At 45.1% G+C, this 14,379-nt stretch overlaps 2 protein-coding genes across 2 annotated transcripts in view; one reads left to right on the top strand and one right to left on the bottom strand.

The window, feature by feature from the left end:
* Window positions 1–11,770: 11,770 nt before the first annotated feature.
* On the bottom strand, window positions 11,771–12,001 carry T265_10636 (hypothetical protein; the record flags this gene model as incomplete). The annotated part of the gene is made up of 1 exon (XM_009177073.1): window positions 11,771–12,001. One exon carries the CDS (start codon window positions 11,999–12,001, stop codon window positions 11,771–11,773), a length of 231 nt encoding a protein of 76 aa, XP_009175337.1.
* An 847-nt stretch (window positions 12,002–12,848) lies between these two features.
* T265_15216 (hypothetical protein) overlaps window positions 12,849–14,379 on the top strand; it is a gene marked incomplete at both ends in the record, with an annotated part of 9,985 nt that continues 8,454 nt past the window's right edge. Inside the window, 2 exons of the mRNA XM_009177072.1 lie at window positions 12,849–13,235; window positions 13,269–13,583. Coding sequence (XP_009175336.1) covers window positions 12,850–13,235; window positions 13,269–13,583 — 701 coding nt within the window. The remainder of the gene's footprint in view (window positions 13,236–13,268; window positions 13,584–14,379) is intronic.

Here is a 14,379-nt window from a genome sequence, read left to right as displayed (position 1 = left end):
CGAATGGTCAGGCGTTCAAACTACGAGTTCGTGAAATGCACACCCTCGATGATTCCTTATAAGGACGCAACAGCTGAACAAGGCTTCTCGACTTTCCTGTACAAAGTGGCTTTGCGTACGTGACAAAATCCCTATTATAAAAAATTCCTAAAACTTCTGGAACTGTCAATAAATCTCCTCGGTTTGCACATCGGTTGGTCTGTCGAGCTTTCCACCTTATCTGTTGTTGCTACATGAAGCACTTTGCTCTGAACTGTCTCCGTAAGGAGATAAAAGGTGAGACATTCACCCATCCCCACGTTCCTTTTTTCAACAGGTTCACAATCTTTTGGAAGTGCTGTTGTTGACCACGCCTTCCGGGTACGAAGACGGTGTATCGAACTAAAACAACAGAGTGTGTTAATCGACAGCTTGCCTCCCTCTTAATGATTCAACGATAGGATTATGCGTAGAGGAAAAAAATGCGTTAACGCATTCGCAAGCCAACATATTATACTGAGTAATGCATACATACACACGTATTTATCGTCAAATATATTTGTGAGTTCAAAGCCTCTCAGGCGTGATTATTTGCACCTCTCTAGCTCACCGCTCCCAAGGTCTAAAACTGACGGTGACCTTCATCTCAATAAGATATTCTAGCTCACTGCTCCCAAGGTCTAAAACTGACGGTGACCTGCGGAAATAGTTACGGTGTATGTGAGCTCAAATGTTTTAGCTATCAGGAAAATTAACAGATTTTTCGCATAATGGCACTCCCAAACAGTTCAGGTGCTGTGGATGTTTTCCCGCTGTTTCAAAACTTTCGTTGCTGGTCACCCCCTTTCTTGAAAAATATCGGTTTGTTTCAGCGCGACTTTTTATCAAAGCTGTATAGTCCACTCTGATCATAGTTCCTGCAGACCACACAAATGGTTTGAATTCTACATTCTGGGTGCTTTTACTTCCTTCCCGCATATCGAGGTACATCAAATTTAATTTAAAACTGTGCTGTCACTTCTTACTGAGGCAGAAAATATACAATGATATAACACAGGACTTCAGTAAGATCGCATGGATTTGTTTTCGCAGTTGCTGACGCCGGTTTCGTACGCAAATGACCAATTCGTTTATCCTGGCGGCACTAATGAGGATAAGCACAAAGTACAGGACTGCGTAGTCCGTCCGTTATGCAAGTAAATGAGCGCAACATCTAGTGTGTTTAGGATATTGCTCTTTGATGTGCTAGATTTTGTCTTATGTCCTCTAAAGTGCTTACGTTTTGTGTTGTTCTCAACCTTGATCTGATTGTCCAATTCTCTACTACTTTTCACCGTGGCCTTATCAACTGCAGGTCGCTGTTTATTAAGAAAAATCAGAGTTCGTGCGTCAGCAGAACTGACGGAAACCTTTCGACGGCACATGACAGCTATCGCGCTTTCTGGCACTCAACAGGCTCCCGATATTTCCGTCAACCTAAGATACCGCTTGAATTCAAATTGTCCGAAATCAACGAAATACATTAACTTGCAAGCCAGTTTTCTTTTAGAAGGAGACTCATCCAAAGCCCAGCTGAATGTCTCGTTTATGGAATTTTTGGGTCCAAGTAGAACATAGGGTTGACGAAAACCCGGGAACTGCGCCTACCTGATTAGCCCAAAGAATTGTGAAACCGGTCATGGGCTGCCAAGGGGGACGTCAGTGGCCTCATGAGTGGTGCAATACGTTTCTACAACTTTGTACAGCTATATGTACCCAGAAATATTACCAAAGCTCTCCATGAGTCGTAATTGAGTATGCATTTTCGTTTTCATACACCCTATCTGATGAAAGTGTCCTCCTTAAAATGGGAGCTTGGTTGACTTCACATTACCTTCCTACCGATACAACCAATAAACGGAAGGATAATTTGCTGAGGATAGCTGTGTGTTTTCCAGGGAATGGTAGACGACCGACGTCTATGTGTATCAAAGACCGTTGTTCGCCTTAGATTAGGTTATTATGTGTGGGTGTAGCCCAATGCTCAATTTCGTGCATAGCTGCGGGCCAGTAGTTACTATGATCAGCGAATTTAAGTGATAACGCGTACAGCTGTGGGAGGAGGGACTGCTTCTGGTCGTTAGGATTATGCCGTCGTGCATAGCTGAGGCCAGAGTTAGGGTCGCACGCCGCTCACTAAATGTAAACCGAAATTAATTTTTCAGAAGCTATGTGGTTTTCAAAGTTACGGGTTTTACTGGGAGTCGGTTTAGTCGGGTTGCGTGTTTTAACGATATGTTGCTCATAGCCTTTTGTTTAAATAGACAAACTTTCAAGGTAGTCGGCCTGCAGCCGATTCGCATGTGATCAGTAAGTTGCAAGAAAAAGAGTGAAATCATATCTTAGCTCATTACATCGTTCGGTGGCGATCATCAAATGAAATGTAACCTTCAAACAATATCCAGCTAAATTTCCATCAATATGGATAATCGAATAACGTCTGTGTGAGTTAAATTCGTCAGATTGTGTGATTTTTCGGGGAACTTTGGCACAGCAATTTTTCCAAGAAAGTTTATCATGTATCAGGTATAATAATGGAAGACAAATTGATGCATTGTGTAGAAGTGATGAGAGCGCGCATCTCTTAGATGATCACCATCCTCAGATTTGCACCGCCACCTGATGGGTAATGCAACGTTTTCAGATATCTGCACATGAATTAACGAAGCGAAGATAGAAGCGAAAAGCATCCATTTGCATACCAATTTGTTTTACATGAGAGACTCCCCCGGAACTCCGCTGAATCGCTCGTTTTGGGCGTTTTCAGCTGGGTCTAAGGTGGGTCTTCCGTCAAGACCTAATTGGTATGCAAATGAGTGCATTTCGCTGATTTCGAGCAACCTGGGTCCAGGTTAAACATAGGGTTGACGGAAACCCGAGTACTGCTCCTACCCTATGAACCCCAAGAAAGGCGGGCCCGGTCGTGGGGCATCGGAGGCTTTTCATCAATTCTATCAATAGTGTATTACGTTAACACAACATAATCATATCGTTTTCATTATAAATATAGACGCTTGTTGGCTGGAATATTTCCAAAAGCGAAAACGGGGTTAGTGATCCCTCTTTATCGTGACAAGCGTACTCCTTTTGGTTTACCGCCACTAGTTATCCTAATTGCTGAGCCCATACCCATGCACAACGCTGGTTATGAGGCCTCAAATATGCATAGTAGCCAAATCACACTGTTAGTAATATCTCTCCATACCCATAGTTATGCGTGCCGTCGCCTGCCTTAGTTACTTGCATTTGTTGGGCCCACGCCTATGCGCGTCGCTGGTTTTGACTCCTTAACTACGTATGATAGCCTAATCCGACGACCAGTGGTAGTAATTCATACTCGTGCATGTTGGTTGAGAGAGATGTGCACACCTGAAAAGTTCACGGTCACATCTGCCGAATCGTACGTTTTTTATTGGCCATAATGTAATGTATAGTCACTACAATTTTCGCGACCTGGAAGCCACTTTCATTCGACTGGAGTTTTGAAAAAATGTAAAAACGATTACAAGTATCACGGGAAATTCTGTCCATGCATCTTAGTGTTATGATGACTAAATTACTGCTTGCCTATTTAGTCCCTTTCTCCACGATGAAACATCTGTGTATACACTGATATCTAGATTTTTATTTTCAGTGATCATGTGCATTATTGGACGCAGTGAAGTTAAATTTAGACATGGGTATATAATAGGCAGTCATAAGTCAAATTATGGACTTGACTTCTAGAATTGAGAGACCTCATGAAGCTGAAAACATGTGCAAATGAATGTTGCCGCAGCGAAGATTCAATGGGCGGACAGATACATTGAATCCGATCAGTTCCCTTGAAGCACTAAATCTTTACTTCTGCTTCTCGTCAATAATATTCTTTAGTTTAATAGAAGAGAATTACTGTCGTTCACAATATAACTTGTAAACATCTCATACCCAACAGCAGTAGCACTCTTATCAAATCAGTGATCTGCTCTCTGACAGTGCTTGTCAGTCCCAGTGCTTGTGTTTGTAAATCGACACATGTAATTTTCGGCATCCGGTCGTAGCTACGACGAGCTTCCACGTCGCAGACACAACATGTTGAAAGCCGCTCGCTATTTCACACTACATGGAGGCTCTCTTGTCTGTCACATGGGCCTGGCCTAGTCCAACTCATCGTTTATGCAATCTCATCTTCACTTCCACAGTCATGTCCAAATGTCCGAATAGACAGCCACTCCTGATACGTGCAAACTGTCGCGGAAAATGGTGCTGCAACTGGAGGCAACACGGTCAACTTAAACAAGGGCTGGCATTCCATACTCTTACATTTCTGTCTAATTCACTCAATAGCCTACAGGTAAATTACACTCCATTTTCATTAGCTCGGAAACTCTTGCTCTAATGATCATTATCTGCCTATTATCACTTTTCACTTAAAGCCTCATTCGCACGGTGACTCTGGCTGAGTTAAAAACGACTACAGCTCCCTGTTTATTCCCTCTGTCAACGCCCGCACTAACTGGTCTAATGACTACCTTTTTACCCGCTGCCTTAGCGGCTAAGTCCTAACCTTCCCAAAATTACGCGAAAATTCCAGCCCCGGCCTTACGTCTCTCATCGACCGACGCCCAGTCCAAACATGAGGCATAACTCTTACCACAAATGATTTTCTTGTGCATCGCCATCTGAATGTAATGCGTACACGCCAAGAAGAAGCCCACCAATAACTAGTTGCGGTGTCCTCATAGAACACGAGCAACCTCAGCTAGTCATTGTTTAATAAATTAGTCAACAGAAATCCACTTATATAGGCTAATTTAACTTGCCGTCATCCCCTATTACATTTTCTACTGGATACCGTTTATCCGATACCTCACAGTGCTCACTTGGCGTCAGTGCTCTCATCTCATTTCCTCCTGATTTCCCCCTTCTCCCAAGCCTCAAACTTTGGCAATAACTGCGCGGAAACCCCATATTACATTCATTCATTTAATCTGGCTGGTACTTGGCCTACTCCCGTATGTTTCTCAAACCACCTCAAAATTACCTTTGACTTATATCGAGCTGACTGCACCTGCGTCCCCCCTGTTTACTAAAGCAGCTCTAGCTGCAACAGGATTGCGTATCCAGTTCGATTACCTGAATAATGACGCTCGGTACGAGGCTGTCTAGGAAACTAAATGTAGAAGACAGCTTGCCAACAGTGTGCTCCCGTTTACAACCCCAAGTGACAGCCAATCCCCATATTTATTCCCCTTGACCAGATGAACTGAAACCTTATTGTTTTACTGAACTATTTTTATAACTCTTACGGACTTTGGTCGGACATTGTGATTTTGCGGTTGCTCGCCGTCGATATCTGTTTGGTTGTGACGATATCGATTCTGAGGCGTAGTGATCTGCGCTTTATCCTTAGGCTGGTAATTGTACCGCCTTATTTTTGTAACCCTACGGTATCTGCAGAGGAGAATCCGTTGAGGTTTGTTGAATATGTATATTATTGTGTTTGCAATAGTACCGTGATTCCAGAATTCGGATTTCTTGGTCGTTTTCCTGGATTGGCACGCGTGACTCAAACTCAGAAAGCAGATAGCCGTAACACTAAACATATCAGTGCAATGGTTTGATGACTCAGTTACACCCGAACTTATGTCACTCCCGCAACTATTTTTGCCTACCATCAACCATCACCTCACCAACTCGAGCAGGAAAAAATTTTCGCCCAGCTCCAATCTACTCTGAGACGGCTTCGCTCCACCTCGATGGACCGTTATTTCAAATTTAACCTACCTGATGTTCCGCAGCAATTTCAGTTTGTCCCTTCCACAAGTTCAGCGACTTCATTTACGGTATTCGTTTGGCCGTATTCATTAGCGCTACTTCATTAATAAAAATGTCCTCTACACCTGGCTTACACACAACAGCAACACTGGTAAACTTACTTAGTTTAACCGTAAATCCTATTTTGAGGCCAAATTTGCCGTTTGTCTCCACTTTGCATTCCTCCATCTCTGTTTGGACTGCTTATTTTTGTGACCCTGCCTGTTTGCTCATCCGCACGAGGTCACACACGACCAGGAACGATTTTTCAGATTTGGTTCAAGCAGACCGGCTTCAGTATTCAACTAGTCGTATCTTATACCCCGTTGCTGTAGTTTTTGGTCCCCGCAACTACGGTGATTTCTTACATAATAAATATGTCTCGCCGGCGGCACCTTCCTCTCCTTTACGCCGTTGCCCTGCGCGTTCAGGTTATAACGGCCCGATTGTGCCTCAGTCGACATTTGTGAAATAAACATTAATATTACCCTCTCGTTGTTACAGGAACAAATACTCTTCAAGAAGCATTCAGCCATCGTACAATACCACAATGAGCTTGTCTTTTGAGCTGCCAACGCATCTTGGTTTTCCATCATAAATAACCCCAATGTGCTTCAGTTGCTCATCCAATTCTGTCACTCTGGTTAGCATTTTCTTCTGCTGCCAAAAACTAAGCGCCACCAAATATTTCTGCAATATATCCTACACTTTTGCACCCTTGGCCACAGCGTTGCTAAAGAATGATTGATTAAAAACTTTAGTTTCTTCTTTTACTCCTAGAAACCCGCCTAACTATATGCTCAGGCTCATAATCCGAATTCTGCTGTGGGTGGAGACTTTTTATCTTCTCCATTCACAGCTCTACTCCCAGCACCCGGTACACACAGATAAACCCTAAAAACACTCCCGGTTAACCCTACTTCATGTGTCACCACTACCCTCCCCCAAGTTTATAGTGCGAAAACACGCCGCGGACGATCTTAGCAAACTTCCGGATTAAAACGATCTGCTCGCCAAAAAACCATCAATAATTTTAACATTATTCGAGAAAAACTGAAATGAACGCCTGTGTGGATTGCTTAAGCACGCATCGGTTGTAGCCTTTGCCTCAAAAAATCATCGTACGTATCCACAACAGTAATTATAGCAGGGTAGCAATGCTGTCTCTTGTGTACACGATGTGACATCCTTTTCGCCGCTTTCCAAATATTCTAACCCTTTTTCAAAGTTGTTGCTGCAACATGCCGGGGTCCAACCTTCAATCAACCGTGCGACACAACCATTTGCCTCACGATTTACTCCAGCCACTTGCCCCTGCATGACTTGCAACGCTAATTCATCCAGACTTACCAAACTTACAAGACTAGGTTACACATCTTTTCTTGCAATACATAATACTACAAAGGTATCCGAATCCCCAGTCAGTATTCTATGTTCACCGTGGCCCCCAACTAATAAATTGTATTCATTTGCAACACCGCAACGCGCTTTCTCAATGAGCGTTCCAAAAACTATCTGTGATAGCTTTCTGACCCTCGTCTTTGCCATGGCACGCTCCAACTCATGCCAATTATGCCAATTACGCCTGGTGGAACGAGGTGGGCACAATTTTGAGAACCAGCTCTTTACATGTTTGCCCTTCCCACCCATGTCCATGGACGGTTACATGAATAACAGTTAACGTGTTGGCGCAACATGTGGCTAATTAAGATTTCCCATATTCGCATATGGCCAGGTCGGTTGGCATTGATCGCAAACCACCATCCACTATTGTCTCCATCGTCGCTTTTGAGATCGGGTGGTGTCGCATAACTACTGTACCTGGTAATTATAGCCACGCTCAGCCACCAGCATTTACGGCCACAGTTATTTGATGGTGGAGATTCAGCTATCGGGGTGCTATCGGTGTCTTAGTTCAGCGGAGAAACCACCATCCAAACATCCAGGTTCACTGGAGATGGGTGTTAGCATTCACACGATGGCATCATGTAGAGACCGCTGTTCATCCCCGGAGTTTCCAACGCCCAAACATCACTGGCATTGCAATCCAGCGTCCCCTGTTGTCTTCGCAATAGCGCCCGCGAAGGCACTTCCAGGGCATTATGAATTATTCCAAACAATCTCGATGTCTCAGAAGTCGGTTAGTATATGTTTTCTTCTCGTTGATGTGCCTACAACATCAACTATAAATTTCCCGAGGCGGATCACGATTTGAAGCCCGTCATAAATAATCAACAAATGGCTAGTTACCAACACATCTGGATCTGGTCCTATACTTAAGAATGTAGAAGGTTAGGAAGCTGGAACTTATATTACCTCTCGGATGTGACAACCACTGGGGCTTTCCCTCTAAGTCAATAAGAAGTTGAAGTGTGTTCCGTTCCAGTTCTTGAAACCTGATGTGCGGAGTATTTAGGTCCATATTAATCCGGCAGAAGCACAGCCCATAGGCCCGGAGCAGTGCTGAGAGTTTATGGCTGTTGTCCACTTCACCAATAAACCGGCCGCTAAAGAAAATTATTCAGTTTCTATGAGGAATATTTCCAAAGTCTTCTAGAACTCAGACACCAGCCGTGGGAAAACTTAACTGAGATGGCCTGTAGACAGACTACGCCGTGCATGAAGCCCTGTAGAATCGGCGTTACAAGCTTCAGCGTCTTTGTCGTCGGCCTTTCATTTCCAACCAGGTTGGAAAGTTGAAGAGTTGGGGCCTTTTTTCCAGAAGTTTCCAAATCCTTTTTGGCAACCTGCGGCTCATCCGATTGCGTGCCCGTTATTTTGGGACGAACATCGCGTCAGCCTCGTTAACTTTCTGGACAATGGTCCTATATAATTCTTCCACTGGAGCTGGTCCCAGTGTGAATTTTTTAAGGAAGATACGCATTCAGGAAAAGTCTCGAAACCACGTATGAGTTTCGGAATTTCCGGCTGAGTAGCAGATAAAATCAAAGGTTGGTACGCAGTGATCGCGGTGTCCTAGTAGAGCGTTAACTGTTACCTAATCAACGAAGTGTCTTTCGTCGGTGATGACCAAACCCAGGAGGAATAGTTGTTCGCCTGCCCGGCATCTGATGGGTGCAACGACATGTTGATTCCAAGCGCTCCGTTGAACGACTTCAATCAGCGCCGCCGCAAAACGTCCGCTTGATCCGATGCGCTGGAGCTTCATCCAGGAGGCCTTCGGAGTGTTGAAGTTACCCGCCAGCAGATGAGTGAAGTTGCAGCCGGAGGACGGTTGCTCAAGGGTTCATTTGAGTAATTGGTCATCTTCAGAATGACTCGGGGGGCTACGATAGACCACGCAGAGAAGGAGAGATCGGACCCGCGCAGCGGAACTTGGATCCACGGTGCATTCCAAAAGGGTGCAGGAGTCGTATCAGAGGGGGACAGTCGGGTTGGGCATGGCCGCATATAAGTACAAAGCAACCCCACCAGTCCTCCCTCGTTTCGAGTCAGCTCAAAAAACAGAGTAACCGTCTATTGATATCTCCGCGTCATAGACAGTTAGTGTAACCAGGCCCGAAAGGCTCCAAAAGGGCCTCTGGGGTAATATCGCCTGCTTTGTAGCCTTGGACGCAAACCCAGAGCACAGCTATTAGGCCTATTAACCTCCCAGTTCACTAAACTTTCGGCTCCCTACCCTCGAAGGCAGCAGAGACAGTATATTCACATCCTATTAACATCTAGAACCCGACACCCGGTCGCCGTTATACTGCTGCCCTCTCTCAGAGTTGAGAATGATCATCCTCATGAGATAAAAAGCGGCATTTGGCGGCGCCGAATATCTGGTAGCCTATGCGCGTTTATTGCTTGTCGACCAGGCGACTGCAGATCTGTTTGCCGAGCTTGTCAACCAAACTGTAAGGCCTTCAGCATTAAGTGATTTGATGCTATCAGTGAGCTTATATGCGTTTCGGTGATGTCCCCATATTTGGTGAGGAAAGGTTTGCAAGTCCATTGCCTACCTCGGCGAAATGATATATGCACAACTGATCAACAGCAATCAAAATCGCAGTTAGTAAACCTGTTTACAAAAGGGCCTTGACTATCACCTGTCTGTCGTAACGTAGTTTGATACAAGAGTGCAGGTGGTATATCAAGGTAAAACAGTAAAACAAATGAATTGTGAAAATGACAACCGACGATCTCTGACTCGAGGGCGTTCGATCATGAACCGACACATTCCCATTGCGAAGAAATTCTTCAGAATTCACCGTTATACAAGAACTATTCTGACCAACTTTCGAATTCGCATGAGGATTTTCCATGCATAAAAAAGAAACTTATGGCTAACTTATGGCTAGAAACAAGAAAAAGAGTATCATTTTCTGATTCCCCGACGTTAATTACCTAGAGCATTCACTGCCATATGGCAAGTTATTGTACGTGTACTTACATCAATAATGAGATGACAGTCAAAATAATGGCAGACATGCAAGCGAGCTAAAATATTATCACAGCAAGAGAACCTGATAAAAATGAGCACCAAATTATCAAATTTAGAGAAGACATATCAGAATATCGATGTGTCCAATATCCGCCAAACTGTGATGCCTTGAATCCGGAAGCGATATATCAGAGGCAATATATTCATTTAGAGCTTGTTTGAATCGCAAGTTAACATCGATCCACTTTCCAGTCAAGTAAGTATTAAAGCCATTCTAAAGGCTTGAATGATAGCGCATCTTTTCAGTTTGCGACTGGACTTGACAATACTTCCTCCGACGGGTAGAAATATTCAACAGAGGCGTATGATTGCCATCATGGTCCATATCAAGGGAAGGCAATATTTTTATTGTGATCGCAATTAGCATTGATATTGTAATTGGTATTGTGTTTGTAATTTGAACACGTGGTTGGCTGGCACGCGGTACAGCTTTGTTTGTTGGTGGTAGTAGTCCCACTGGTCGTTCGCGCGTAATCAGGATGAAGCAAACGTTAGGTACGCGGCTGGATGCGCTAGTGCGGTTGACTCCCCGAATCCGGCGCAAAACCAGAGAAAGAGATCGGTGGGCACGTTCGCACAGACCCTTTTAGCATTCAGGCAAGCTAAACATGATGGCCATACCATGAGCGCTAGCACCGCATTGAGCAATTGGATACAGGTACCGTCTGCCCGTTCCTCTTCATCTCGATATAATACCATAATTCAAAGATATGAGTGCAATAAATGACTTCGGCTCCGGGTAAGATTTTTCTGGCGTTTTAGCGCTGAACTTTCGGCGAAGTTTCATTATGGAGAAGACGCTAAACAAACCCACAACCGATCGTTTTAAAGACCGTCTACACCTCACCAGTAGGCTAGTCGTGCGTGTTGGCGGCATCATTGCTGATAGCGACATGCACGATTCATGTGCATTGCGTCGAAGGGACCGAGAGATTGGATTGACGGTGCTGAGAAGTGCCATTGAGAAATAAGTGTGTTTGGAGGAAAGCATGGGTAACTGCACGCTCTGTCGAAGTGATGGTAATTTTTCAGGAGTGGCACCTCGATGCACAGTTTCCATACGACTCTGCTGACGCTGGCTGGTCTGCTGACACTATGTGGGTCGTTGTTTTCATAGCCTGGATTCAAACCGGGGATATTCCATCACTAAGTTGACGCCCTAGTCACCGAGGTATCGTGAAATCCCCTGTAATTCCTTGTGTGCTTTGGTGATAATATCACATTTACCTAGGTGTTTGTTTCCTACTGATTTACTGCCGCATCAGTTCGTTGTTTCCATCAAGCCATAGGAAGTGTTTTGTTTGATGCATCGTTTTCTACCGCACGTGTACATCTCCTTTGCAACATTCCTTTCTGCTTACATCCAGCCATAACTTCATCCTCGAAACGATCACTACCTCTGCTGCCAACTAATTCATAGTTCCCAGACCTTCTGGGGGGGCTATCCAAACAGGTTTTTCACCACTTCACCAATACCAACGATTTTGGCTCCAAACTCGGAGTCTAGGGCTATCCAACGATTTTGGCTCCAAACTCGGAGTCCGGTAACAGGTAGGCGAGAGTTGAGTCAGGCATAATATTTCCATCGATTGTGCAGTGGTTTGTGCGGAGGATGTTCACACCCTTTAATATACCCTGGTTGCATCTCTTGGGACCGTCTCCCTCGACTATTTCACCGGTCAATTTTCTGTTCCCCGTTTTACGTTCTCCTTCTTGATCTAGACAAATCCCTCCCTGCATCCACTTTCTTTCATTCAGCCCCTGCCCGAAGACTTCATACTTTTGTGGACCCCATCAATTGTGTGAATGCTCTGCAATCATTGCATCCACTTTTATTCAGCCCCTGTCCGACGACTTCATACTTTTGTGGGCCCCATCAATTGTGTGAATGCTCTGCAATCATTGGGTTTAGCTTGCCTTGCTAGTGCCAGTAACTATCCCATACTCAGCCGGTAAATACTCAAATGGTTCGCTCTCTGGTCCACTACACACACAATAAGCGGCCTTACTCTAGCGCTCACAAGTGTTGATCCTCTTAGCTTGCAGGCAGTCCAGTAATTGTTGGTTTTCACCGTAACAACACGTTTACGTACACAATGTCCATTGCTCTTTCGAGAACGTGTCGCCTTTTCCGTGTTCTCCCTACTAAATACCCACCATCCGATTTCGTACACCATCACAGCACCTCAATACCATACTGCTTACCTAAGCTCAGGCAGAATTTTCTTTACAAGTTAACACGTCGGGTTCTCCTTCTGGCTATACTTTGATAGATGCCATCATATCCACCGCCGCCGGTGTTTTGTCTACTTCCAGGCACCCACTTCGGATGCGTAAGTAGTACTGAACACTTTCTGATGAGAAACCACAAACTCACATTTCCCACCCGTATATACACCTATAGAACACATGAGGCATTTGTCATGGATCTCCCCAGCGTGGTTTCAACAATTACTTCCTAGGAGATAATCACTGAAAGCTCACAAGCTCTTGATGATGCTTTGGAAGTGAAGGAACTGCTGTGACTATCCCTCTACGCCTTCTATTCCTTGTTTGTCCCACGAGTCCTTCACTTGTGCCTTTCAGGTGAACGACAGCCACTGACCGACAAGAACAAAACCGACCCAGGAAACTTGGGCAAAAGCCTCGATCCTGTGTATCAATCCGTGAATCCTTTAACCAGCTCCGTGTTTAGTTGCACCCACCATTTTTGGCGCCCTGTTCAGTCCGCGAGAATGTACAACGGAATCGGCTTACCCACTCCCCGTGGCAGCGGAACTAATGGCTATGTACAGCGGAATCTCGCGTTTATAAGCACTTTCAAAGAAAAGATACCATACAAAACGGATGACGATGTCAAGCGGGCAGATGCTGCCCACTTCAAAGAACCAAACAAGGAAATTTTGGAACACGAACGCAAACGAAAGATCGAGGTAAAATGCTTCGAGTTGGAGCAACTTATGGAAGAACAAGGGTAATTCCATTTTTCATGCGTTCATCTTCTTAGTTACATGCAGTCGGAAATCACGCGGAAGGTTTCTGCTTTCCGCGCGTCGCTCCTTGAGGAGTTGAAAGCTGAAGATCGGAAGAAGTCAGTGGTGGCCGTTTCTGTGCCGGTTGCCCCTGAGCCGGAGACTGGTCGAATTATACCGAAGGGGACGCACGAAACGGCAGCCGTGAATGTTCTGAAGAACACCGTATTCAAAGAGGCGCTTGGTATCGGTGCTGACTTTCAGGATGGCAATTCTCTTGTACAAGCCAATCAAAGACGTGAAGAAGAGATGGAAAAGAAGCGTCTTCTAGAAGCCCAAGCTGAGTTGAAGTAAGTTTGCTGATCTTGTCATGTCCACTTCATACTGTGTATCTTATTTGCTATGCACTTCAGTTTTTCGCATTGAATCTGAGGCTTTGGGTTTTCCTTCGAACAATATCTTCCGACTCACCGAAGCCCTCTTAATCTGTACGAGTTCCGTAGTCCCGTCTCACCCAGGGACAGGTGAGAGAGGGAGAATTCGCCTCCATGAAGAGACTTAGCAAGGAGTAGCCTAGTGTTTTCCTGTCTTACCCCAAAAAGTGTCAAAAAGGCAGCTGGGCACCACGTGGATGCGCAGTTGCCGTACAGCTCTAAGGAGGTACGGTGACTAGGTTTTTGGCAGGTAGTCCAAACGTAGATAGGAGCAACTCAATAGCCCCATCAGAGTTCGAATCAGGACCTTCCTGTCATTAGTTCCGCACCACCGTGGTCATCATCATCATCATCGTAGTCCAAAGATAGGAGCAACTCAATAGCCCCATCAGAGTTCGAATCAGGACCTTCCTGTCATTAGTTCCGCACCACCGTGGTCATCATTCATCTCATCATNTGAGGGCGCGACTGGGCCCTGTCTGATAATGTCTCTAGCCATTGATGTGGCTCGTCTCGGGGTCCCTATCCAGGAAGACGGCAGTGACCAGCGCAGCTGAGGTTTGCTGGTATTGTTTTCATACTTCGCTTCCAAGTCATTGACCGCCTCTGGCTCTCTTCCACCCTTCACGCGGTTGTGCGAAAAGAGCCCTTCGAGGAAGTCGGTCGACTGGCATACGCAACACGTGGCCAAGCCAGCGCAACCTATGCAGTG

The sequence above is a fragment of the Opisthorchis viverrini genome (assembly GCF_000715545.1).
Source record: "Opisthorchis viverrini unplaced genomic scaffold opera_v5_394, whole genome shotgun sequence".
Lineage (NCBI taxonomy): Eukaryota > Metazoa > Platyhelminthes > Trematoda > Opisthorchiida > Opisthorchiidae > Opisthorchis > Opisthorchis viverrini.
This window is presented reverse-complemented; position numbering and strand designations above follow the sequence as displayed.